The sequence below is a fragment of the Barbus barbus genome (assembly GCF_936440315.1).
Source record: "Barbus barbus genome assembly, chromosome: 13".
NCBI lineage: Eukaryota > Metazoa > Chordata > Actinopteri > Cypriniformes > Cyprinidae > Barbus > Barbus barbus.
Genome location: NC_136741.1, coordinates 4,803,716 through 4,831,632, shown reverse-complemented (window position 1 = coordinate 4,831,632; position 27,917 = coordinate 4,803,716). Strand labels below are relative to the sequence as shown.

Here is a 27,917-nt window from a genome sequence, read left to right as displayed (position 1 = left end):
GCTTGTGTAATGTAATGTAATTCGACTGCCTGAAGACTAAGAGAATGCAAATGGGGAACACACTGAAAGGGTGCCATGGAAGCAATCAACAAAAGTTTTACATTCTATAACAATTTGCATGCCTTTAGATCATGAGCCAGTCAAGTCTGTTTCAGCATGCCTGAGAAGCCCTTGCAAAGACTTGAAGTTTAAAATCACGTTATACCAAATTGAAATTTGAAACATATCAGTCGTTGAATTAAATGACAATAAATGTCACTTTAAGATCATTTCTAGACAACAGTCTTTCAAGGCTATAGGTTTAACAGTAAATCTAAAGTAGAAACACTTTAAGCTGTGAAAATATCCACCAATTTCAACATAAAAACTGCTACCTTAAATTTTTAAGTATAATCAGCTTGGTTGTACAAGTGATTTCAACGTAAATTACATTAAACCGACTTAAAACTCAAGTTGTATTTCATATAACATCCAAAAAAAGTTTATGTAAAAAACATAATTGCCATGACTTCCTGGTCTTATAGTGTATAGAAAATTATGAAATTGGTAAAAAGGTACTTTTTTTTTTTTTTTTTTTTTTTCTGTCTAGATAAATTTTTGATTTTAATTTATTTTAAATATTTGTAGCACTTAATCCTTTCATAAGAAGGTGTTTTCAATGCGAGGTGAGATTGCAAATAGTTCCAGATAAGTAAAATTCCACAAACAATGGTCTAATTTACATTGAAGATAATCTATCTGGATGCAAAGCAAGCGTTTAACAGCTCATAATACATGCAGCTCTTTTTATTTAACTTTTTTAAATAAATCTGCCCCCACCCTGTCTGACGCAGAAGCAATATAGACCCTTTTCCTCTAAAACCAAATGACTTTTTATGGTCTCTTACATTCAGGAGCATAATAATAATATAATTTGAACTTGACCCTTTCTTTCCTCTTACATGCTGATACAAATGTACTGCCCTCCACTTAAAAACACAACTAGGCATTCCAGTCATTCTCCGCGGAGTCCTTTTCTAAACATTTAGACTTATCTAAGCCACAAAATCTCATGTGGGGAAAGAGTTAGAAAGCATTATTGCAGTCACAGTGTTTGATGTGAACATACTGTACAATTACAATACTGTCTTCCAGAGAACATCTGATGAGATTTCCTGCAGAGCAGATCTGGATACATGACATATATCTGTCAAAGTGCAAAGTTTATGACAGATAAACGCGAGGTTGCAACATGTTTTCAGACCTGATTAAGTGTTCTGGTCTTCTATAGCAAATACCCTTTTAGTAACTTGGAAGATATCAAGTTTCAGAAATGATCTGTCTTTTAGGTGTCATTCAAAAATAAAGCCTATTTTTGAAAGCAACATCTGGAAATACATTTTATATTATTATGTGACAGCAATAGGTTTTGTGAATGTTGATGAAACATGAACCCCTGGTTTCACAAACAAGGCTTAAGCCTAGTCCTAGACTATAATGTAAATCTGAGCTGTTTCAACTGAAAGGAACTTGCACCGACTGATCTTAAAACATGTCAGTGCCTTTGTTTTGTCTTAAGATGAACACCAGTAATGCTTTTTTCTAAGGCATGTTTATAAAAATTACTTAAATGTCCTAATTGAACAATGGCTTAATTCTGGCTTAGTCTAAGCCCTGTCTGTGAAACCGGGCCGAAATGTTTTTAACAATATTGTGCTTGCTTACAATGTGACAACAAAAAAGCTAAGCTAAGAGAAAAGTATGTAGCAGGGGTTTCAGGCTTCAATGATTCTCGTGTGAGGGACCCCATCCTAAATTTTAAAATACAGATGTATATATATATATATTTTTTTTGTGTGTGTGTGTGTGTGTGTGTGTTAAGACCCCATTTATACTGTGAAAAAAATTACATTACAAGTAATAAAAAAGTAATAAAATATTTCTGAAATATTAAGTTTATATTATGTTCTTTCCAACTCGTTTTAATCTTATTATTTAATATTAAATTGACTGTTTTCCTCTAAACTTATTGACCAACACCTTAGCCCTCCCCTGAGTTTGAAAGCCTAATTTATGATACTTATATTGTGGTGCTTAGTTGTTTTGTTTTTTTCACAGTAAGCATTAACTTTACATTCCCTGTACATTACATTCACATTATATTGAAAAGAACTTTACCAAAATCAACTGTTCGTGTTCCACAGATTAAATAATGGTTTGGGACAATATGAGAGTTAAATATGGACAATTTTCCGTTTTTAGTGAACTATTTCTTTAAGTAAACTGTTCACAAAATTACATTAAAACCTTAGTAAGTCTGACTGAAATGGAAGCTAACATCTGTCTTTGTCTGGTGTGGTTATAAGGGTTTATAGTGGATATTATTAAATATGTAAAATAAAAACTGCCTCAGTGTCCAATATTTGCGTAGGGTGTAAATTATTATTATTATTTTCAGTAAAAAAAAAAAAAAAAAAAAAAAAAAACCTCCCTTGACTTACTGGGCATTTTCCATCCACTCTCTGAACGGTTCCCTCCTCCTCCTCCTCTTCTTCTTCTTCGTGTCGGTTAACTGCCGCTCCCGCCAGAGCGCAGCCAGAGCCCCGCCTCTCCTTCATCCGGTCGCGCGCCGCTATATAAACTTAGCCAGACCGCTTCCGCAGCAATCCTGCCTTCATTCTCCGAACCCTTAACGTCGGTCTGAAGGAAATTCTGACAAAATGGTAAGTTTTATCTTCACGTCTATTTTCAGTAAATAGCACAGACGATTATCTTCTCTGTGGAAGCCGTTCTTTTACAGCTTGAGATGTACGTGTTTAGTACGAAATGACTTCAATGTGATTTGTATGAATTTATATTTAATATAAATTGAAATTTGTATAATTTAAAGCCCCTCTCTGTCTTAAATATAAAACAGAAGCTATGTTAATTCGTTTAATCTTCGTGTTTACTGATGTTTAATAGTATTTAAAGGCTTTGGGCGGTCGCGAGACAAATGCGCGCGCACGCTTAGCCTCGGGAAATCTGGCGCGCGCAGAACAAAGAAAAATCCGCCAAAACAATATATGTAGAAAATTAATAAACGTCCTCATAAGATACATATAATATTTATTTAGAAGCGGTATTTAAGTTATAAATGCGATAGCTTTGGGTTTTGTTAGATGCGCGCGAGGGTGGAGTAGCAGACGCGGATAAAAGGCTGCAGTTAAGATCAGAAATCGCGCCTTTTTCTTCTAGTCGTTTCTTTGAATAATGCAGAAAACTGGGTGGTACTCGTTGGGTGGGGGAAGGGACCCGCCCTGCCCTTTGGGCCTTTTCCCTACACTGCAGTTATAGTCACAGTCCGACTCAATAAATGCTTAAATTCTGTATTTCAAAATGAGTAATTAACATTCACAGAGTAGGAATGAGAATGAAAGCAAGATGGCTGTATTTTACTCTCTCCCTATCCTTTGGGCCTAGTCAGCATTTTAAGCCTGCATGCGGTCATGCAGATAAAACGACTGGAACAGCTGCAGTGTGGCCGCTTGGGAGCTGGTCATGGCTATTGATTCTCATGCTGACGGAAACAGGCCATCTTCGGCCACATCCACACGAAGCCAGTGCTTTCTCTATCCGATCTTTTTCTCCTCCTTGTCTCAAGACATATCTAACGTTACGTACTCACGAAACCGACACAAAACGATGTAGTATACATCCCAGACCAACATGTGGCACTGTAACTCTGCCACAGAGAGACACTGAAGACGGACAATGCGCATGAAACAATACATTTATTAATCTGTGTTAATGTTAATAAAAAGACGATCGTTCAATGTTATTGCTGACGTAGCGCTGGTTGACTAGGGTCGAGATGTGGGGTGATGACATCATCGTTTCACAAAATATACGGATGCTGTACGAAGACGCAAGGGTGTCGTTTTCAGATTTATTCACTCTGGGACCCGGTTTAGAAAATGGCTGTTTCACGCTCAAAACGCCGGATCCGTTTGGACGAAGCGCCAGAATTTTTACATACACCGCTAAAGGCGTCTCCGTGTGGGCGGGGCTTGGGCAGTACTCACTGTTACTGGGCACTGAGCATGTGTCTGACATATTTTCAGTTAAAGGAAAGTCCCTAAGTTACCTATTACATACCTTGTTTGTAATGTTACAGTGAAAACAACGTTTACCGTCACATCACTTCTTTCAAGCAAAGGCACCATTCAGCAGCTTTCCATATGAAAAGAATAAACATCCTGCCCTAGCTGTCTGCCCCATTTACTGTGTGTGTATAGATACTTGCTGTGGCCTCTTTTTTTTTTTTTTTTTTTTTTTTTTTTTCTCTCCAGGGGGTTAACTGAAATCTGTGCAGTGACTTTATGCTTTCTTTAATGATGCCTATTTATTTGACATGATCACATACGTTTTCTTCCAAGCATTTTTCAAGTTGCTGTTGCTAACCATATTTCTCTTTCATTATTATCCCCCCCCCCTCTTTCTACAGCGTGAATGTATTTCCATGCACGTTGGCCAAGCCGGAGCCCAGATGGGCAATGCATGCTGGGAGTTGTACTGCCTAGAGCATGGGATCCAGCCAGATGGTCAGATGCCCAGTGACAAAACCATTGGAGGAGGAGACGACTCCTTCAACACCTTCTTCAGTGAGACTGGAGCTGGAAAACATGTCCCAAGAGCAGTCTTTGTCGATCTGGAGCCCACTGTCATTGGTAATTTATTTCTTATAAATCAATTTTAATTTTTTTCCCCAGCTGTAAAATTGAGCTTTAGAGCAACTTTAGGTTTTTTGGTTAGCTTGCAGTTAAAAGGTTTTTTTTTTTTTTTTTCCTTCAGATGAGGTGCGCACAGGTACCTACCGCCAGCTGTTCCACCCTGAGCAGTTGATCACCGGTAAGGAAGACGCTGCCAACAATTACGCTCGTGGGCACTACACCATTGGCAAAGAGATCATTGACCTGGTGCTGGACAGGACTCGCAAACTGGTAAGATGCCTTTTAATGCCACAGTCTTCTCAATAAACTGTAGATATTAGTTAGGAAGTTCACAGAACATATAAATTCACTCCAAAACATACTAGTGACTAGGTAGTAAAATATCAGTAATTTAAGTTATAATTGGAAATATATAAATTATGATAACATTATAGCAATCTAAGCATTCACTATTTTGTTTGCAGGCTGATCAGTGCACTGGGCTCCAGGGCTTCCTGATCTTCCACAGTTTTGGTGGTGGCACCGGCTCTGGGTTCACCTCTCTCCTAATGGAACGGCTCTCTGTCGACTATGGAAAGAAGTCAAAACTTGAGTTTGCTGTCTATCCAGCTCCTCAAGTTTCCACTGCGGTGGTGGAGCCCTACAACTCCATCCTTACCACCCACACCACCCTCGAGCACTCCGACTGTGCCTTCATGGTGGACAATGAGGCCATCTATGACATCTGCCGTAGAAACCTTGACATCGAGCGCCCCACCTACACAAACCTCAACAGGCTGATCGGGCAGATTGTTTCCTCCATCACAGCATCCCTGCGTTTCGATGGAGCCCTGAATGTAGATCTGACCGAGTTCCAAACCAACTTGGTGCCGTATCCACGTATCCACTTCCCTCTGGCCACCTACGCCCCAGTGATCTCTGCAGAGAAAGCCTACCATGAACAGCTGTCTGTTGCTGACATCACCAACGCTTGCTTCGAGCCAGCCAATCAAATGGTGAAATGTGACCCTCGTCACGGCAAGTACATGGCCTGCTGTCTGCTGTACCGTGGAGATGTGGTTCCCAAAGACGTCAACTCTGCCATCGCCACCATCAAGACCAAGCGTAGCATCCAGTTTGTGGACTGGTGTCCCACTGGATTCAAGGTTGGCATCAACTACCAGCCCCCAACCGTTGTTCCTGGAGGAGACCTGGCTAAGGTGCAGCGAGCTGTATGTATGCTGAGCAACACCACAGCCATCGCTGAAGCCTGGGCTCGTCTGGATCACAAGTTTGATCTGATGTACGCCAAGAGAGCTTTTGTTCATTGGTATGTGGGTGAAGGAATGGAAGAGGGTGAGTTCTCAGAGGCCAGAGAAGACATGGCTGCCCTGGAGAAGGATTATGAAGAGGTGGGAACAGACAGCGTTGGAGAAGAGGATGAAGAAGGAGAGGAGTATTAAATTTGAGGGCTTGCTGACCCTTGCACAACCTAGCAAGATAACTCCTGCCCGACTTAAAAATATGGAAAATGTTCTGTTAAAAACCCACATTCCATGAAATAAAATTGTTCCTCTTATTCGGTCAGCCTTTTCAATAAAATGCTTAATTAATCTGCTGCCATTGTCTTGTTTTGTCTCCAAGTATATTTGAGTATGACTGAGACATTGAGCCTTGCCGAAACTTCACAGCTTGAAGTAGCTGATGTGGTGTTATTGTGATAAGTTAGCAACCATGTTATTTTCACAGTGTTGCCAAGAGAAAAGGGAAGAAGGGTTTTCACAGGTATGCAAAAATGGGGTGTCAGCATTATATAACCGCGCTCCAGTTTGCTTTTAAATAACACGTATCTACACGCATGATTGCAAAGGGTTTAATAATGATTAATTTATATAGCGCCTTTCCCAAGCTCAAGGATGCTGTACAAAAGCAGAAACACCATAGACTATTCAGATAATTGTAACAGTCCTTTCACAATCGGTTAAATGGACAGTAGACAGTTGCCCAGTCTGGGGATAGACATAATTGCAGTTGCATATCATGGAATAATTATGTACAGAGATACAGACATGGTATAAGTAACAATAGAAGAAAAAGATATAATGTCAATAAGTAACAGTACAAAAATGCAATGAAAATACTCAGCTGGTAGTATAGGATGAGAGGAGTGTCTAAAGAAAATATGACTGAAAATATTGGCTAAACAAGTAGGTTTTGAGATGTGATTTACATACAGCGAGAGAGGTTATTGTCCAACCTGTTTAAACAACCTCACTGGAAAAGCTTAAAATACAGCTTTTCTTTGTCTTAAGAAACTAATATCTTGCTCATGTGAATTCACAATTTATATCCTACTGTGAAACTTCTTCCCATTCAAAATTTGAACTTCAGGAATATTTTTAAAATCTTTCACTAATTTTTATTTTTAATAATAGTGAAGTTATCAAAACTGAAATACAAATTAGCACATGTGACCCTGGACAAAACCAGTCATAAGGCTACATTTTTTGGAACTAAGTTTTATACATGATCTGAAAGCTGAATAAATAAGCTGATGTATTGCTTGTTAGGATAGGACAATATTTGGGTGAGATACTATTTGGAAATCTGGAAGTTGAGGGTGCAAAAAAATCTAAATATTGAGAAAATCGCCTTTAAAGTTGTCCAAATGAAGTCCTTAGCAATGCATATTACTAATCCAATATTAAGTTTTGATATATTTACGATAGAAAATTGACAAAATATCTTCATGGAACATGATCTTTACTTCATATCCTAATGATTTTTTGCATAAAAGAAAAATGGATCATTTTGACCCATACAATGTATTTTTGGCTATTGCTACAAATATACCTGTGCTACTGATGACTGGTTTTGTGGTCCAGGGTCACATATGGTAATTATCCATCTATTTTCTGAAACTCTCGTTCTTTGTATGGTTATTATACAGTGACTAAAATATTAAATGAAAACTCGTATATTTGAAGCACTTAAAAGTGGTATCTCTTTTCCTAGATAACATGTTGATTTGAGGTATTTAACCTGGCAAACCTCTTTTAAAAGCCTCCCACGATTATATTTGTCTGCAAAACTAATATGAAGCTTTCAAATCAAATCCTTTAAATCTTCAAGATCATGAGAAAACTACATTCAGTCAAACGTACAAATGTTTGACTCCTATTGCTCTATATTCAATGCGATGGAACCAAACTACATAATATTCTGGACGCAGTCAGGCTAATCTTCTTATCCAGTCTCCTGCTTTGGATATAGTTTACAGATTAAACATGCATTAACAATGAATAGGGTTACGTGTTAGTCTTGCATGTGAAACAGGAGAGCCGGATCTCTGCTGGGAACAAACACACCCAAACATCTCAACCTCCAGTGAATCACACAGTGGCCACACACATGAGCCTCTGTATACACAACATACAACTGTGTGCTACCAGACCAAGTATTGTTTATACAATATATGAGAAGAATAACTTCTCTGGCAGTACTGGCAGACAAATATGACTTTTTGTAAGCCTGTAAACCTATTTTCTTCCTGTGCATGTTTGACATGTGGATAGAGTGCAGATGTGGTTTAGGTGCTCATGGAGTGCACGGTACAAAGTGGGCCTCTCTGCTCTGACTCCAGTTGGCACTCAGCTTATCTGTCACGCACAGTCCAGCGAAGAGACTGAAACAGCCGTACAGATCCTGCACAAATTATAAAAAAAACAAGTGAAAGCACTGGTTATGCTTGTCACATGACTCCAGAAATTTGCTAAACAAATCATGTGGGCCGATGACAAGCATGTGCGGTTAAATGCGAGATTTGAGCACAAATTTGAATGCAAATGTTACAGCCACAATGCCAAGGAATTGCTTTGAGATTGTTCTTTGCCTTTTACTGCACGTGAACCCTCGGGAGTGTGCAGGATGACTTCATTACTTTCAAAAATTATTCAAACGAATATATTAAATACAATTGTAACCACTCATTTAAAGGTCCAATTCTCACTAATAACCAGTTGCTTGCATGTTACTATCATATTGGCTGTTTATTATTACTATTAGGCCTTATTATCCATGACCAAGATCCCTTAATCTGACCCAATACCTAAACTTAACCACCTCACTAACTATTAAATAGCATCAAATTAGGAGTTTATTGAGGGAAAACTCACAGTTGATAGTGAATGTGTTCCCTAAAGAGGTACTTTGGTAGGTTTCTTTCTTCTTGAGCACAAAAGATGATATTTTGAAGAATGTTGGTAACCAAAAAGTTGACTTGTTTTTTTCATACTATGGAAGTCAATGGCTACCATCAACAGTTATCTTCTATCTATATATTCTTTTGTGCTCAACAGCTGAATGAAACTTACTTTATAAGTTTCTTACTTTAGATTGTGGTCCTTCAATAGGTCTATCATCATATAATATGATGTATAATTTATGTCTGTACCACAAACAACGCAGTGAATTATAATATTTTGTTCTACATATTTTTTTTAAAAACATATATTGGAAATATTCCCATGTAGTTTGACCCATTTCACACAAGTTGTTCAGTATTTCCTTTATTTTATAAAAACTTCAGGGCTTTACAAAAACACAGCTTCAGAAATCCCATTAAATCTCACATCACACTTTATAAATACTGTAAATGTGGGAAATCACAGGGGAAATCTCAGTATGATCTGCTGGCTCGCTCAGAGAAGGCAGAGGTAAATCCCTCTTACCAATGGTAAATCCTGCCATTTATGGGCATTTATGCAGTACCCTGTATCTTCCCAATTACGCAGTATCATTCATGTGCTTGCTATTTATTTATACTGGTTAGCCAGTATATTCAGAACAGCAGCCCTACTGCTAACAGGGTAGCGTAATATTCTGCTCTGGATCAAGTAATGCATGTTTTTTTGCACTGAAACATACCACACATGGGTGCAACAATCTTTTAAAATATTCAAATCAATCGTTACAGTTGAAACTATTAATTCCTGATTTTGCTAGATCTGACTCTCGATATTTGACCTCTGACCCCATCCAACCCCGCCCTATCGTACCGAGCTGCCCTCCACTAATCGCTGTCGTCGTCAGACCAGCCAAAGTCATCCATGGTGATGGCCATGTTTAGTTTGCGTCCCTCACGGACACTGCAGGACTTGGAGGAATTCTTCTTTGCTTGCATGTTCAACTGCATCCCCGATTGGCTGACGAGGTTACCGCCGGGAATGTTCATGTCCAGGTCAAAGACGCCCCCGAACCCCAGCATGAGCTTCTGTAGGCTGGCCTGGCCCAGATCCCCATTACTGCAGGTTGATGAAATCTGACAGCTGACCTCCGAGCTTTTGCTCTCCTCCATGTGAGCCTCATAGAAGGACTCGGCGCTGAGAGTGGCCGCCAAGGGGGAAATATGTGAAAACAGCTGCGAAAAGAATATGAAGTCAATTAACAGTTTGTAAGTAGTCACTGGAATTAAAGGTGGAAATGTACTTTTACAATCACATTTAAGTTCAATGGAAACTACAGCGTTCCTGTTCTTTCTGGTCTACAAATTTCCAGCATTTTTCTATAATTTTTAAAAATACTTTGGTAACACTTTACATAAGCCATTATGTATAATGCATAAAGTTATTCATAATGTACAGTGTAATGCATTATAACTTTTCATAAATAATTTTGTAACAAAGGTTAAAATGCATTATAATATTTGAAGGTTTGTTTGTCGTGTTTTAATGCATTATACTTTCTAAAGGTGTAACAATGAATAAATAAGTATTATAATGTATTACAGCTGTGGTTACAGTTATTTGTGAGATCATACAATGCATTATAAGGTTAATAGCAAGGCATAATTAATATGTTAAAAGTGCACTTAATTGTATTTAATGTGCATTTGTAGCGTACTTCAAATATTAAAAGTATATTTTAAAAAACTCACAAAAAACCTTTAGATTATACAATAAAGAAATAAGGGCATTGTAAATGTACTTGAAGAGAGTACACTTTCATGACTGTTTTTTAACACACATGTACACTTAAAAAGTATATCATATATATGAATATTAAATCAAAAGTTGCGCTTTAAAGTGTGTGTTGATGTGTTGAATAACACTACAGTGCATGCAAAGTCCTTTATTAAAGTATTATTATAGTAAAGTACTGTAGAGTGGTATTCAAGATTACATTTAAAATTAATATATTTTAAATATACTAAACTTCAAACTTAACAAAAAAATGCAATTAGAAATATAAAACAAATATTTGAAAGCATACTTGTTTCTCACAAGGCTATGTTTCTGTATATACTGTATTATGCAGATTTTCTCTATGCAGATGACCTACTATGTCTGCCAAAATTTGCACCACACATTTAAAGCACACAATGCAAAGTTTTGTTTTAGCCCAGACTTTGTTGAAGTTTCACTACTCCTTTGTGCAACTTTCTACTTTATCAGACTGCTGCAGGTCATGTGAACACACAACAATGTCAGCATGCTACAACGTTAAAAATTGTGCATTGGTGTGTCATATAAACTCTTGATTAAAATCATACAAACCTCAGATTTTATAGTTATACCAGTGACATAATGAACGATTCACACACACACACACACACACACACACACACACACGTTTGTTTTTGTGAAAAGTGTGTGTGTGTTTTTATACTGTACAAACTGTATGTGCTATTGCCCTACACCTAACCCTTACAGGAGAGACTGTGCATTTCTACTTTCTCCCCAAAGAATGATTTATAAGCGTTTTGAAAAGTGAGGAGCAATGGGGCAATGTCCTCATAAGTCACCTTCACCTTGTAATACCTGTGTCCTTTTACAAATGTATGTCCTCATTTGTCACAAAAATGCCTGCACACACACACACACACACACACACACAAAATAATCATTCTGCTCGTGTTTTATGAATGAAGCCCATAGTGTAGGCCTAGCATTTGGAAAAAGTGTTTTGAAAAATTTGCATTTTGATCTTCAGTTGTGAATTATGTGTCTACAGTTTTGAAAAATGGCACGAAGGCTCTGTTATTAGTGCAAAAATTATTGTAAAAAAAACTAACTCAATCGGTGTTTTGGGTAAGACTGTTTGTCTGTTTTGTCTGTCCAATCTCAGACGAGGCGAATTTGAGAATCCTCATTAGTTATTATATTACAATTCTGTTTGATACCACAAATGGTGCAAAAATTACACTCTCCATAAAGGTGAAGGGCCACTCGTGGCATCATACCGACTCAATATAATACTGTAACAGTAATAATATACTATGTAGCACACAGTATGCAGAAGTGTGGTTGCAAAAGGAGTGGTTATTTTGAGTACAGAATGATGAGGACTCACAGGAGTGCAGGATCTGGATCTTTCCATAAGTCTGTTTTCCCACTCTGTCAGTCGCCTTTCTCTTTTCGCCAGCTCTTGCTCCTTACAGCTCAACTCCCTCTCCAGCTGCTTCAAGCGTTCCAGCGTCTCCTCTATCTCACACCTTACAGACAGAAGACACAGGAAGTTTGAGCAACACCCTTTCATCGTGTACAAAAAACATGGAATAATCATTATGGCCAATTCAAAATGCTTGACCTAAAAAACCCCTGAGCCGTCTGCAATTCCTACCTGTGCCAGCAGGTGGTACTGTATGCCAAACAATACAACCCCCACACAAAGCCTTTAGTGTGGCTATTTATAAACCGGTATGTGAAGGAAGGCCAGAATGCCCCCCTCCTCAACCCCTCTGCCCTCAAAGCCATATCAGCCCCTGCCAAAATCTCTCCACACACACTCTCAAAACTTCTCTCCTGCTAGAATTGATTTCTCTACCACTCTCATGAGGAGCGTTTCCAGAATGTCTCACCCTCCCTCTTCCTCCCCCTTCTGCTCCTCATTCTCTTTTTCCATTCCTCTCAGTTCATTTATGACATATCTCCCTTCATGCACTGCAGAAGTCGTGCATTCATTCTGTTTGTTTCCTCCATTTGTGTTTTTGCTCTTACAACTCATACCTCTATGAGTTGTAACCTAGATAAAACCTAGTCTACTTTTTTTACTTACTGTAAATGATTATACTATAGCTCCTCAAAAACTTGATACTCACGAAAGTTTAATACAAGTTAAACTTCACAAAATAACTATTTGGACAATTTCAGAATTATGCCAGCAAGTTTATATGCTGTAATATCATATGACTGAAAAGTGCAGGTATCAGCTAATAAAATAGACAATTTGACCTCAAATAACAAACATACTTAAAAGTATTAAAAAGCTTAATATTTGAGCGTTTAAACTCTCCGAAACACCTCACAGGTGCCCATTAAATTAACATTCAGGTGTACATTAACACACACGTTTTGCTAGTTTTTTACGAATCAATAGACAAACAGAAATCATTTTCTACAGTAATTTCCACATTGTTCATGGCTCTTACAGACAGTTACTTCCTGTTTCATATTTGGGTTTTTAACTTATTTTAATTCTTGTAAGTTGTGTGAAACTGGCTATTGATTCATTGTTTCCAAAGTATACACTTTTATGGGTCCATATGAATCACGCTTGTCATTTGCAAAAATTAATACAAAACCCTCATTTTTTTTTTCTTCCGAAAACATGCTTATAACATTTTTTAATTTAGCACTTCAAAACTACAAAAAAAAAGTTGTCAGCAAGCTCTGGACTGGACGTACCTCCACTCTGCTTTGTTATGTAAGAAGGAATTGCACTGTCCCGGCAGTTTGCTGTCGTTTTTCATGGTCTCTAGGGTGCTCAGGACCTGTTTGAACTGTGGCCTTTCCTGGAGATGAAAGAGCGTGTTTATTTTGGCCATTCTTCAGCACAATGTAATACACCAACTAAATCAAAGTTTGAGTTCAAGCGTTCATTAAACCTCATCCACGCTCCTTTTCTTGCTCACTTTCTCACTTAGCTCTTAAAATGTTAGGTCATAAACCTTTGACACACATACCTATACGCTATTAAACATTTAAGAAATTTGAGTTCAAACTGAGGTCAGCAAGAATAAATGGCATAATTTGCACATAAATATTTCACATTGGATTTGATTATGAATCACCTTTCTCTGAAAAAAAAAAACAATTCTCCACTTACTGAAAAAAGAGAACAATGTAGAATGATTCTTGCAGTAAGTTATTTCAGGTTCATCACTTGTTTTCACTAAGACTTCATTTGAAAGAACAGCTGCTTGTGATGTTCCTTCGTTTGCAAGTGTCTTTGAATAAAAGCATCTGCTGAATGACTAAATGTAAACAGTTTATAGGATTCCAGTGAGCCTGATCATCATATGAGCTGAATTTCGGCTCTGTCCCACTACGTACCTTGGGCTCTGCAATCCAGCAGCGTCTCATCAGGTCTGCAAAGCTGGCGGGGCAGCTGCTGGGAATGGTCGGCCTCTGGAACACATAACCCACACAAATACCACAGACACATGCACACACATTAGAATCCATTTCAAAAACCCATTATAGCAGCCATTACATACAATTCTAATTTTAGCACGAGTCCCATTTAAGCTCCCAAAAGCAACTGCTGCAAAGCTTTCCTCTGGGCTAAGTTTACATCACAACTCAAATGGAGCATATATCTCCATTTTCAAAGAGCCTGATATATAATAACCAGTATATAAGGATTAACAAAGAGCTTTTTACATGGCCGCTGTTTACACTGCTAAGTGATAAAACAGAGTTCTCACTCAAGATAATGGAACTTTAAGAGCATGTGAGGAGAGATGCTGTAATGGAGACTTGTCGAATCCCATTTGATAAGCCACACATGTAGGAATCTAATACTGTCCAAGTGGCTCGTCCAATAGCAATAGCTGCACAGTATTAGATCTGACAAACAGCACTGGCACACCACATAATCATGAGCCCACGAGAGAATGGAAACTGCTCCTTCCCACTGGGAATTTAACATAAACCAAAATATCTTTTCATCCATCTTTTGACCTCTCCCACTCCCCCTCGCCAACATTTTCTCTTATAAGTACTTGCTCCCTTTTCTCTGTCTCGGGCTGGGATGTTTATCTAAAAACGTTTCCTGAATACCCCCAACAGCACTAAAACCACTGTGGTCTAATCCGATCTTCACCTGACGGCTTCTCTGCAAACACATAAAGAGAACCACAATATATCTTAACTTTCTGTAATGTATTCTAGAGCTCAATAAAAGTAGCAGGGGTTCTTGTTCACATACAGAGCGAAGCCCGCTATAAATAACCAACTAAAGCAAGCAATGGAATCTATGATCACACTTTTCTGTTACCCTGTTTTTTTTTCTAACCCTGTTTTCTGTAGGATTGTAAGAACTGGTGTAGACCTGAAGCATTAAGCTTGAAATTGACTATTTTCTCAATAAGACTCGAGAATACCTTGCACACGTGAACAGTCCCATAATGCACATGAATTAGTGCTGTCAAACGATTAATCGTGATTAACTGCATCCAAACTAAAAGTTTTTGTTTACAGAATACATGCATGTGTACTGTGTATATTTATCATGTATATAAATACACACACATGCATGTAAATATTTACATGCATATATTTATATTATACATAAATATATTTAATATACTGTATAAACATGACATATGTTTCTTAAATGTATACATGTATGTGTGTGTATTTATATACACCTAATTAATATACACAGTACACATATATTCTGTAAACATTTTTTTTTATTTTGGATGCGATTAATCACGATTAATCGTTTGACAGCATCAATATGAATACAAATGTCTTAAGAATGTGCATATGTTTGTTTACATCATACATCTTTGACATATATGTCAGCTTTTTTATAGATGTGTCATTAAAATGACCAGCTCTCCAGTTCTGAACATGGCAACTGGGTCTAACGCATGCGTTTTATTCAGAATACATGTAATGCAAACAAATATGTAAACTGGACTGGAAAGTTTTGGGTTCACATAAACAAGATCAAAGAACAAGATAATTTAATGAAGACAATTAGTGCATGTAAACATACCTAGTGAGAGAATTAGGGATTCTAAATGTACTGTAAATTCATTCAGTAATTAAAAGCATTGTTTAAAATAGTTCACTCTAATTAAGGTTGGCCATTTTGTATAATATTTTTGTGTGGTATGTATTTTTATGCTTATTAGAGTATTGCGACACTAGCCTAGAAGCATGCTGACAGTAAACAAACTCTAGTGAAATCCATTGTTTGCAAAACTATTCGCTGCCACTTAGGATCACAGACCGGATGGGTGGATCTAAGAGTACCACACTCTTATTTGTAACTGAAAGAATGATATAATCACCAACATGTGATAAATGAAAACGCGAATGAGTTCTGTGGGCACAGATTCCATGTGGGAAACAGGTTAAAACAGAGGTTCCAATCTAGTGAGGATGCAGCTGTCTATGTAGGAAAGAAGGCAGCTCACTAAGTTCTGGAACAAAGCCAGGAAAAGAGTCAGCCAAGGTTAACTACTACAACTACTGACAATGTATGACATACATATTCATAGCAAAATTGACTTTAAAACAGTAATGTAACTATACTAACATTAGCTTCATGTGGTGGTTGTACAGTCATAACATTCCTCTCTAAAGAACACTGAGAGATTGTGGGATACTGTGTAGTACCTCATGTTTTTCCACCACCAACCAGGCCACCTGCAAACCCTCAAAACCTTTAAATGGCACTTCTCTGGTCAGCATCTCCCACAATACCTGCAAGACAAACCACAAATCAAACAATAAATGTACATATGTCCTGGCATTGCTCTCTACAACAAAACTGGCATATTCCACAAACAAAAACATATATGGGTTGAACAACACTTGGAATGTAGTTTATGCAGACTGTGTTTGAAATAACAATTGATTCACATACATACACAACAGCCATATGTGTGTATACACAATATATATACACTGAACAAAATTATAAACGCAACACTTTTGTTTTTGCCCCCATTTTTCATGAGCTGAACTCAAAAGACTTTTTCTATGTACACAAAAGGCCTATTTCTCTCATATATTGTTCACAAATCTGTCTAAATAGGTGTTAGTGAGCACTTCTCTTTTACCGAGATAATCCATCCACCTCACAGGTGTGGCATATCAAGATGCTGATTAGACAGCATGATTATAGCACAGGTGAGCCTTAGGCTGGCCACAATAAAAGGCCACTCTAAAATGTCAGCTTACAGGAATTGTGTACAGATCCTTGCAACATGGGGCCGTGCATTATCATGCTGCAACATGAGGTGATGGTCGTGGATGAATGGCACAACAATGGGCCTCAGGATCTCGTCACAGTATCTCTGTGCATTCAAAATGCCATCAATAAAATGCACCGGTGTTCGTATAACATACGCCTGCCCATACCATAACCCCACCACCACCATGTGCCACTCGATCCACAACGTTGACATCAGCAAACCGCTCACCCACACGACGCCATACTATACGTCTCCTCTCCACCTATAGCTGGTGTGCAGTGAGCGCACTGGTGCCGTTGTACTGTGGCTGCCGTCGCATCATCCAAGTGGATGCTGCACACTGGTGGTGCTTGAGGAGAGACCCCCCCACATGATTGTAAAGCACTTTGGGTGCACAGCAATACACAAAGCGCTATATAAAATGCATCATTCATTCATTCATTCATACACGCTGTCTGCCATCTGCCCTGTACAGTGAAAACCGGGATTCATCCGTGACAGGACACCTCTCCAAAGTGCCAGACACCATCGAATGTGAGCATTTGCCCACGTCGGTTACGACGACAAACTGCAGTCAGGTCGAGACCCCGATGAGGATGACGAGCATGCAGGTTCCCTGAGATGGTTTCGGACGGTTTGTGCAGAAATTCTTTGGTTATGCAAACCGATTGTTGCAGCAGCTGTCCGGTTGGCTGGTCTCAGACGATGCTGGATGTGAAGGTCCTGGGCTGGTGTGGTTACACGTGGTCTGCGGTTGTGAGGCCGGTTGGATGTACTGCCAAATTCTCTGAAACGCCTTTGGAGACGGCTTATGGTAGAGAAATGAACATTCAATTCACGGGCAACAGCTCTGGACATTCCTGCAGTCAGCATGCCAATTACACGCTCCCTCAAAACTTGCAACATCTGTGGCATTGTGCTGTGTGATAAAAGCACATTTTAGAGTGGCCTTTTATTGTGGCCAGCCTAAGGCACACCTGTGCTATAATCATGCTGTCTAATCAGCATCTTGATATGCCACACCTGTGAGGTGGATGGATTATCTCGGCAAAGGAGAAGTGCTCACTAACACAGATTTAGACAGATTTGAGAACAATATTTGAGAGAAATTTTAAATAAATTTGAGGCCTTTTGTGTACAAAGAAAAAGTCTTAGATCTTTGAGTTCAGCTCATGAAAAATGGGGGCAAAAACAAAAGTTTTGTGTTTATAATTTTGTTCAGTGTATATATAGTCAACTAATCGTTAGTCGATCAAAATTTTATTAGTTGCAGAAAAAAAAAAAACCCACAGGTGAAGTCACACAGTCCGTGACGGACAGATCGTTAACGTCTAGTCTATGTGGTAATACAGTACATCGGGCAGGACATCTAAACACTCGCCTATCATTCATCGACCTCAAATATGGCTTATCATCTGAAATATGTAAGCATTAACAACTTTACATGGCCGCTCTATCTGATGTTGACCTAGAGAAATGTGCGCTGCTCAAGTGTCTGTGTGGCGTGTGGAAGCTGAACAGTAGCGCGTCGGTGCGCTCACTTGCTCTTAAAATACTCCCGCATTTTTGGGCATACAGATAAGAGTAATACACCTTTTGAATCTGTAAAGATTCTACGTTTATTTGTGTGCACTCAAAAAAAATAACAAAACATTGTGCTTTTGTAAAATAATGCAAGCAAACAGGATGTGCTTTCTGCCATCTCTGTGAACTTCAGCGCGAAACTCCGTGTATATGCCTTACAGACATTTAAAAAATATGGCAGCGGCTATTTGCACTAAGTGCAAATTGCATATTTTTTTAGCGATAGATACTATTTACACTAAATGCAAATAGCGATGGATTCCATTTACACTATGTTAAAATAGCAATATTTTCTGCTATTTATACTACTTATTGCAAATAGTGGCAATTATCTGCACCTCAGTATTGTAGTACATTATAAAACAGTACGCAATAATAACATTGAGTGTAAATTATAGTTTTAATTCAAATTATTAAATGGATGCCACCTTATTGGGACAATAAAGCCCTCGCTACACCTACCCTAACCCTACCCGATACTTTTATTTTCAACTTTTTTGAGTATTTCCTTAATTTTTATTGAAAATAAATGCCTTTCTGATGCGATATGAGATTTGAAAAGGGAGAAAAAAAGTTTGGCAAAAGGCGGGCTCGAACTCGGGTCGATCGCGTCAAAAAGCATGCACCTTACCATCTACACCACTGAAACTAATGTTAAAATAACGTCTTTTTTTAGTGTTTTTAGTAACTCAATCATACGTTAGTGGGCGGATTAATGTAAATAGCCTTTGCCTACAAGACAGGCTATTTGCAGTTAGTGTAAATAGACACTCCGAAAAAATATACCTATAGAGAGTGAAATGTCTACTTTCAAATGAATCAATTGAAATTCTACTGCGGAGATGATGAGTCAGTGTCGCCGACTTCATCTCTTCAGCCGAAAACAAAGACAGCACTAGTTTATCAAATTATTAAAACGTTAATGCAGTCTCCTTACTGTTTTTCCCTGACACATTCATAATCATTACGTCTGCCGGTACGCTGTGGCAAGCTTTATGCGTGCTTGAGCGCTTATTAGGCTATAGCAGGGTTCCTCAAATCTTTCCCTGGAGGCCCAATCTGCTGCAGAGTTTAGCTCCAACCCTGATCAAACTCACCTACCTGTGATTTTCGAATGATTTTGAAGACTCTGATTAGCATGCTCAGGTGTGTTTGATTAGGGTTAGAGCTAAACTCTGCAGGAGTGGGCCAGATTTGAGGATCCCTGGGCTATAGGCAATTAAAGGCTCATAATAATGATTAAAACAGTTTATTAATAAACGTGCTATTAGTCGACTAATGCTTAAAATGAATGACTACTAGTCAAGGGCAGCCCTAGAATATATATATATATCATTGCATTATGAATCATTTAACACTTTTTAATTACTTTAATTACTTTAAACCCTAAAATACAAGTTTCACATTTGCTTTTCTTTTTTCCCCACGGAATACAATAGAAGACAATTAGTGAAATGTCCAGGCTGCTCTTTTTCATTAAATGAAAGTGAAACCATACTTTCTTTTCAGCATTACTTGATGAATTGAAAAATAATTTTTTGTAACAATGTAAAAATCTGTTTTGGGGTCACTTTTGATTAACTATAATGCATACGTGTTGAATAAAAGTATACAAGTAGTGTATGTAAAAATTCTTCAAAACTCCCTTTGTGTTGCATGAAAAAAGAAAGAATTTGAATCTTGCAGAATTTTAGTTTTTAAAACTATCCCATTTTATGAACCTTTTTTTTTATTACAGGGACACAGAGATAGAAAATCGTGATCACAGCACATTCATACTACAAATATAAGTACTGACCACGCCATATGAGTAGGTGTCACATGTTTCTGAGACGGGTAGACTCTGGATCACTTCAGGGGCCATCCAAGGGAAGGTGCCCACCAGAGACATGTGCGTTGTGTGAGAAACCAACTTTGATGCTCCAAAATCACAGATCTGGCACGGACAAAATGCATTATGCAGGGACAGTCAAACTGATATTTTGAGCACAGTTTAAATACTAAGATTTTATTACGAATATTTGGATGTGAATAAAAAAACAGGAAGCATACCTTTAATACATTGTCTGCAGTAAGCACAACTAATGGAGAGAAAAGAAAACAGTTTTTTGTGTATAATCTTCATGTTTGCATTTTTTGCATGTGAAATTGCTCAGAGGACAGCTAAGAACTCACCATTTCTTGACTTCAGGTCTCTATGAATGACTTTCACAGGAGCCTCGGCATGTAAATAATGTATTCCTACAGAGAAACAAATCACAGAACCAGCCATTATCTCATAAGGAAAATGTGACTGAGCTCAGTACATAAACACACGTATTCATACAGGCACATACCTTTAGCAATCTCCATCGCCCAGGTCATTACTTGATCCATATCCATCTCCTCACTGTCAGCACTGGACAAATATTCATACAGTGATCCTCTGCTGGCATATTCTACAATACAAACATGCAAACCATATACATATCACCACATGTGTCAAATAAATGTTGTGGAGCTGATATATACTGTAGATGATAGCTTTTGAACCAAAAGATTTTGGGGTCAGAAAGATTTTTTTGTTTTTTATAAGTCTCTCATGCTCGCCAAGGCTGCATTTAATTGATAAAAAATACAGTAAAAATAGTAATGTTGTGAAATATTATTACAATTTAAAATAACAAAAAGTACTAATTTGTGTGTATTGCTTGCCATTGTAACCAGTTTTACATACAGAGAAGTGAAGAGAGAGAAAAAACAAAGCTTGTCTCATGTCAAGATGTCAATCAACACATGAGATCATCTATCACCAACCCTCGAGTGAAGTCGAACACAGCTTAGCACACTCAGCGTTTCCCATTTACACACACACACATCCACAGACACACAGGGAGCAGATGCTGGCAGCAGGAGTCAGAGGATGACAGCATGCACAACCGGTAGATTTACTGAATACCCAGCTGACAAAGCCACTGAAAGACATGCTCTTGAGAAATGATTAGGCCACATAAATCTGCTCATAAGCATATTTACATCCCTGGAGACAAAGATCACAATAGGATGCTTATAAAAATGGCAAGACAATAGTGTAAGTGTGCATCTGTCCTGTAGATGAATTATCCTCACACTCTGATTACCCACAAAGCTTTTTACAGTCACATCGACATGGCAATAGGCAGTAGTGAAATTTTGAGAGAGGGGTACAACAGGGGTATCACAGCATCGCGTAGGAATAAAATAATCACAAAGAAATGATTATCAGCAATGAGATACACATTTTCCATTTCAAAACTACAGACTCAAATTTTCAGACCTCTTTTTAACATCTGATATGTCATGTATGTTACATGCTGGCTATGTATGCTCTTACTGTATATTGCAAATTAAATAACAGCTTAAATTTCAGACCAAATTTCAATAAGCAGCTTTTTATTAAAGCTACAGGATTGTTTGATACACTTTCACAGCATGGTTGCATGCATTTTAAATTTTTTAAATTCATATTATAAGTTTTAAAATAATATTGTCACATTACATTTATTTAGAAAATATTGCATTAACTATTACATATTATATGTATTATAATAGAGTTGGCTATACTATAAATTTACATTTAGTAAGTTATAACACGGTCTTACATGATTAAAAGAAACCTAATACCTATATATAATATAATTTAGCATCTTTATAATTATAATTTGGATTTTTTTGGCGTAATGAAAATATGTGCCTTGAGTTCATTCAGTAATAGAAATTCTTATTTTAGAAAACAGAATAGGTACAATTATGTAAGGGGTGATTAATTCCAAATAGCAAATTATCTTGCAATTCTGACTTTTTTTCTCACAAGAATTGCAAGACATAAACTCAAAATTTTTAGTTCTGAGCTTATATCTCATACATTCTGTTTTTTGTTTTTGAAATGAAATATGCGAGGTTATATCTCACAATTCAGGAAATTTAGCAGAATTCAGAAAAATTCCAAATTGTGAGAAAAAAGAAATATGAGATAAAAAGTCAGGCTTCCATAGACAATAGTCTGGAAAAACTAATATTTTTCCATACTCTGTTTTCATTTTTCCATATTTCTCCAGACCTGGAAATGAATCAAATTCCATACTTTGCCATACTATGTAGGAACCTTGGTTTTAGAGATCTGAACAATGACAGAGCCTAGAATACCTATCAACTTTTTTGTCTTATGAGCATTTAAAGAGACACCTCTGACCAATAAAACATACAACTGGTTATGAAACAAAAAGAGACCACATTTTATTTTTTACCTGTGACAATGCCATAGTTGGGTGCTTCCAGAATGGCTCCGTAGAACTGAATAATATTTTTGTGGCTCAGGACACTCAGAATCTCAGCCTGGATGAGGTGAAGGAAAAAAACCAAAGTCACAGACTGCGGTCAGACACTCAGGCTCAAATGAGTGCTGCATCAATGTCATAAAACTATTTTTTCATTACAGTATGTCGAGGTCAAATATTACGCTAGAAATGTGTGTGAACATGAAGCTATTAGCAGTATTGTGGGACATGTCCGCTGGGACTCAGACTGAATGGCTTCAGCCAGGAAAGCTGCTAAACTCCGATAAACAGTGGAACAGACTCTGTCAGTGCTGCTGAGCGTGCATTAATACTGACAGTAACACACAAACCCACATTAATATGCTACATTTTACACTGACAGTATATCAAATTTGCTTTAGACAAAGAGAAACAGAGAAAGGCGGGTGAGAGATGAAGGGAAAAAAAGAGATGGTCATGGAAAACTGTACATCCTTACACTCCCCCTCTCTCATGACAATAAACAAGTCTGATGGATATGTACACACATACTGTGTCCAGCTTCCTCAACATTTAGATTATGTACTGAATTTGATTAATAACTTACCAATATCTCAAAGGATGCAGTATGTCATCTCAGTACTGTCTGGGACATGCTGATTTGATGTACTGCTTTTTTCTTAGTCTTTTGCATAGAATGCATATTTAGACTTTTAAAACAAATTGTGCAAGAACAGCTGAACACAACTGTGTTTAGCACTTCAAACAGGCCTGACAATAACATATATGCATGTAGTAAAGCAATATAAGCAATATAGCTATTCTAAAATGCTTGATTGTTTATACTGTTGCAAAATGTAAACTATTTTATCGTCCAGCTCTAATCTGCTAAACGTGACTATAAGGCATCAATTAGATATTAATATAAACATCATGATTTTCTGTAAAGCTGCTCTGAAGCTGATTTGACTTATTCAAAAACACAAACTGTGAGTCTGACGAACCTCAGCGTCAATCTTCAGCAGTTTTTTGACAGCCACTTCTTTGTCCTGTGAGATCCAGTGTGCCCTGTACACGCTCCCAAAACTCCCACCGCCGCAGTTCTCGTGGAAGCGGATGTCATCGAAACGGATCTGAACGAAGCTAGAGCTGAGGGACGACATCTCATACTGGCATTCACTGTGGCTGAAGAAAGACAGAGACAAAGCAACTTAAAAAGCTAATTAATATATATATAAATATATTTGGCCAATGAAGTGATCAGGACAATGTGACAAATGATTCTTTTATAACAATAAAAATAATAATTTTATAATAAAAATATAAACTGAGAGAGATTAACAGTATTTTCAAACTTTCAAAATATTTTCAAGTCAAAACTTTTGACTTGATCTTCAATTAAACAATATCCAGACTTAACAATTTTCTCAGTTTTGCTGATCAGGATTTGTGCTGCCAGTTATTTACACTTCGAAACTTTCTTTTTATGTTTTTTTTAGTTTTGTTGATACAAACCTCTTGTGTGGACGGGCCTTACAGGGAAACTGTATTAATCTTATTGATTAGTGACAGTTTCTTGACCCCTTTAAAGTAGACTGTTTAATTGTGTGTGTGTGTGTATTTTGTATTTTCGTTCAATTCTTGAACATTTTCCTCCAATACTTTGAATAACATTACCAAAAGCACATATATATAGATTGCTGTACGGCAAGTTATCCTCGACAAAAAGTCAATAGGAGTTTTTTTTTTTATAATAAAATAAAACTTAAATAAACTATAAATATTAGATAAAAAAAAAATAAAAAAAAAGTAAGTAGTGTTGCTTCGTCAAGCTGTACAACTAAAAATATTAAAACCAACACTGAAGAAAAATATAGCTAAATTGAAATATTTATTTTAAAAAATCATAAAAATGTCTAAAGCACATAACAAAATGACTACTCTTAAAATGAACACTGAAAATATAAAAATAAAAGGTATTAGTCAAGCAATGAATGTTATAAACTATAGCACCTATTTTTATTTAATCTCTACAAGTTGGAAAATGTTGAATTCGAATAGTTTGCAAGAGTGCCGGTGTAAACACAACAAGACTGAGTTTTCCTGTTCGGCATGATGATGTTTAATGTTAATGACAGCATCTGTAGTAAAAGCTCTTCAAAATCACAAGTGGGGCATTACTGTATTTTAATGTTGTAGATTAAATGTAAAAATACCCTGCATTTCTGTCAACTTTAGTTTCAAGCATTTCAGGCAGTGACTTCGGAACGATGGAACCAGAAGTGTTAGACTGGTCACTCATTTCCAAGCATAGGACTCATTCCTACAGAACTCATGCATAGAAAACTGCTGTAAGGAAGATGAATTACAATGATTCTTCTGCAATCAGAGCATGAGAGGAGTTGTGTTGAGCGGAGGTCTACCCCCTGCGTGTGATTTACAGTGTGATCCTTTACCATGTTCACATAACTGCAAAATCACTTGCCATGTAAATGCTTTCAGTGTTCTCTGCTATTGGACTCTTGCCACTTTTGTCTTATTTTAAAGGCATTATGAGAACACAAGGATAGACAAACGAGACTAACGGGGCTAAACAACATCCCTCATGTTTTGGATTGCTGTTGAAATAGAGATTAGAAAATAAAAAAACTGCTTTTAAATGTACAGCAGGAGAGATCATAATAATTAGGGAGAATGTTACCATTTGTTTTTAATTCTGAACCAATTATGGTTTATTGAAATGGGTGCAGAGGAATAAATGGAGTCAAAGCACTGATATGACTATACACTTGTTAATGTGTTTGTTTGCACTTACAGCTGCAGCCATGAAGAACTAGCAATAAACCAATATTTATAACCTGTCTCTTACTTAACCAGAACGTGCTGATTTTTTTCCATGATTTTCCAGGTCTCTATGATATTCTGATATGGCTGGGGGTTCAGTACACTGCCTCAAAAGAGCATACCTATATATCTCTAGCATATTCTGCCACCTAGATATGGCTGATGTTACATAGTCTGCAATATATATACTGAAAAATATGGTGTAGGATTTACTTAAAAACTGAAAATGTTTCACAATTACAGTAATTGTAAAATGGCAAGTACACACATTGAATTAAATGAGATATTTTGAATTAATCTTTATTTACAGCTTTGAAAAAGGTTCTTTATAGCACCATTAAGGTTCAACTTCAAATCATGGTTCTTTATAGAATTTTATAAAAGGGTTCAGCACCAAAAAGGATTCTGTTATTAGCCGAAGTGTGTATTAGCCTTTTGCATTTATCTTTAGTTTACTGTGTGGAGACGTGCTGATATCACGTTTGGTCTCGTTCTGTATCGAGTATCTTGTCAGTGTCTGCGCTTGTTTGGTCATTTGTTGTGGAAAAAAAAAATATATATATAGTTTTTTTTTTTTTTTGGTGTTTGGCTTAGTGTTATGTTAGAATCATTATTATACTCATACCTTTTGTTCTTTAATATTTTGAATACTTTTTAGCTATATTTTTTTGTTTTTCATTTAAATGTTTAGTTTTGAAATTTTGTTGTATGCATTTGTCATTTTTATTTAATTTCTTTATTTTTAAAATGTGTATAGGTAGTATTTATAGTTTTAGCTTTTAGTTTTGGATCTGTTTTTAATTGTTTTAATACTACAATTGATTGCTTCTGTTGTCCTCATTGGTAAATCTGCTAAATGACTAAATAATAATAATAACTTAAAAGTCCTGCCATGTGACAAATGCATTTTTATTATTATCATATATTTTTATAATTAATAATTGAGATAATTTTTTATATATTTTAATTTCCCTTGTCTTTCTATGAGGTTATGAAAATGCATGTACAAGAATTAGAAAAATGTTGTAATAAATGAAGTATAACTTGCAGGATATTGCTGTTACTCCTTAACATCAACTAACCATACTGTCATGTCAAATAAGCATTAAGTGTGACGCAACCGCTTGCAACAAACACTGGTTGAATTTGCCAGTTTTTTCCAATCCAAGAAGGGTGCATTCACTTCCAAACCAGGCTCATGTTAGCTTTCACCTCTAATGTAGTAAACGCTGATGTTGTTGCATTTGGTGTTAATGGGGTCTGTTTTCTTATACATTACTAGCACGTGTCACTCTTCCCTGAACTCTATGACTTCATCTCAGATTGGCTTCCCCGGTTTAGAGTGACTAAGCTATGTCCCATACTCAGTCTGTCACATAAAGAGCGCTCAGTCTCTAAAAACAACCCGTATATCATCACTGTGGCCCTTTGGCTGTGGCATCAGGGGCCAACAGGAGACAAATGTGTCACACCTTCAACTATTCTTAACTAGAAACAGCTCATTCATACCTCTGACCTCATTCATTGCCAAAAAACATCCTTACATTTCTATGATATCATTACTAATTATGTAAATAAACAGCAAATAGGAAGTTATGGGAATAGAAAGGGTTAAGTTAAAACATTAATTTGGCTATTTCCAAATATATGTCCACATATGATGTTCTTTGAGAAGGAATTTGTAAAAATTGTTGTTTTTGTTCTTTATAGTTTATTCATTTAAACTCCTCTCCGTTTAATGTTAAATACTTTGAAAGAGTTTGAAATACTTTTGGACAACGTATAGCAAATAATGTTACTGTTAACACATGCATAGCATAATGTGTGTCCTGATTAACATTTAAAAGCATGCTTTCCTACCTGTTAGTCGTGTTTTCCGTGCGGTCCGGTGAAACGCGTTGGCCTGTCGCTCTCTGAACAATCCCAGTCATAAGATAATATGCAGAGCCGCGTTGTCTCGTGTTACCGCACTTCCATAAGAGGACACTCGCTTGGACAAATTATAAATCCTACTACGGTAAAGGCTCGGCTTATGAATATTAATTACGACAGACGTTAAGCGGTAACATTACGTTAAGCGGTAACCACACTGGAGAAACCGTAACCTAATTAATATTCATGAGCCGCCAAGATAAGATTCGTTTATTCGTCAGCATTTCAGCCAATGAGATGACGTTATAGGCAGACGTCATGTTGCCTAATTAATATTTATTAGCCAAGCATTCGCCGTAATAGAATTCATCTGCTCTTGAGCACAGATGTCACAACTTTAATGACAATAGCGCCCCTACACGGACACAGACAGGCAACGAAAGGGTATTTTAATAATTA

General features: G+C 37.1%; 2 protein-coding genes across 2 annotated transcripts; one reads left to right on the top strand and one right to left on the bottom strand.

Moving 5' to 3' along the window:
- Positions 1-2,276: 2,276 nt before the first annotated feature.
- LOC306878822 (tubulin alpha chain) lies at positions 2,277-6,288 on the top strand. The gene is made up of 4 exons (XM_079431368.1): positions 2,277-2,702; positions 4,466-4,688; positions 4,813-4,961; positions 5,156-6,288. Exons 1-4 carry the CDS (start codon positions 2,700-2,702, stop codon positions 6,131-6,133), a joined length of 1,353 nt encoding a protein of 450 aa, XP_079287494.1. The 5' UTR covers positions 2,277-2,699; the 3' UTR covers positions 6,134-6,288.
- A 2,936-nt stretch (positions 6,289-9,224) lies between these two features.
- Positions 9,225-27,693, bottom strand: map3k20b (mitogen-activated protein kinase kinase kinase 20b). Its single transcript, XM_079432123.1, has 12 exons — positions 27,447-27,693; positions 23,747-23,927; positions 22,734-22,821; positions 20,805-20,906; positions 20,644-20,709; positions 20,521-20,549; positions 20,267-20,404; positions 16,304-16,390; positions 14,003-14,077; positions 13,355-13,461; positions 12,021-12,162; positions 9,225-10,089 (listed from the first exon to the last, which is right to left on the bottom strand). Exons 1-12 carry the CDS (start codon positions 27,515-27,517, stop codon positions 9,742-9,744), a joined length of 1,434 nt encoding a protein of 477 aa, XP_079288249.1. The 5' UTR covers positions 27,518-27,693; the 3' UTR covers positions 9,225-9,741.
- Positions 27,694-27,917: the final 224 nt, after the last annotated feature.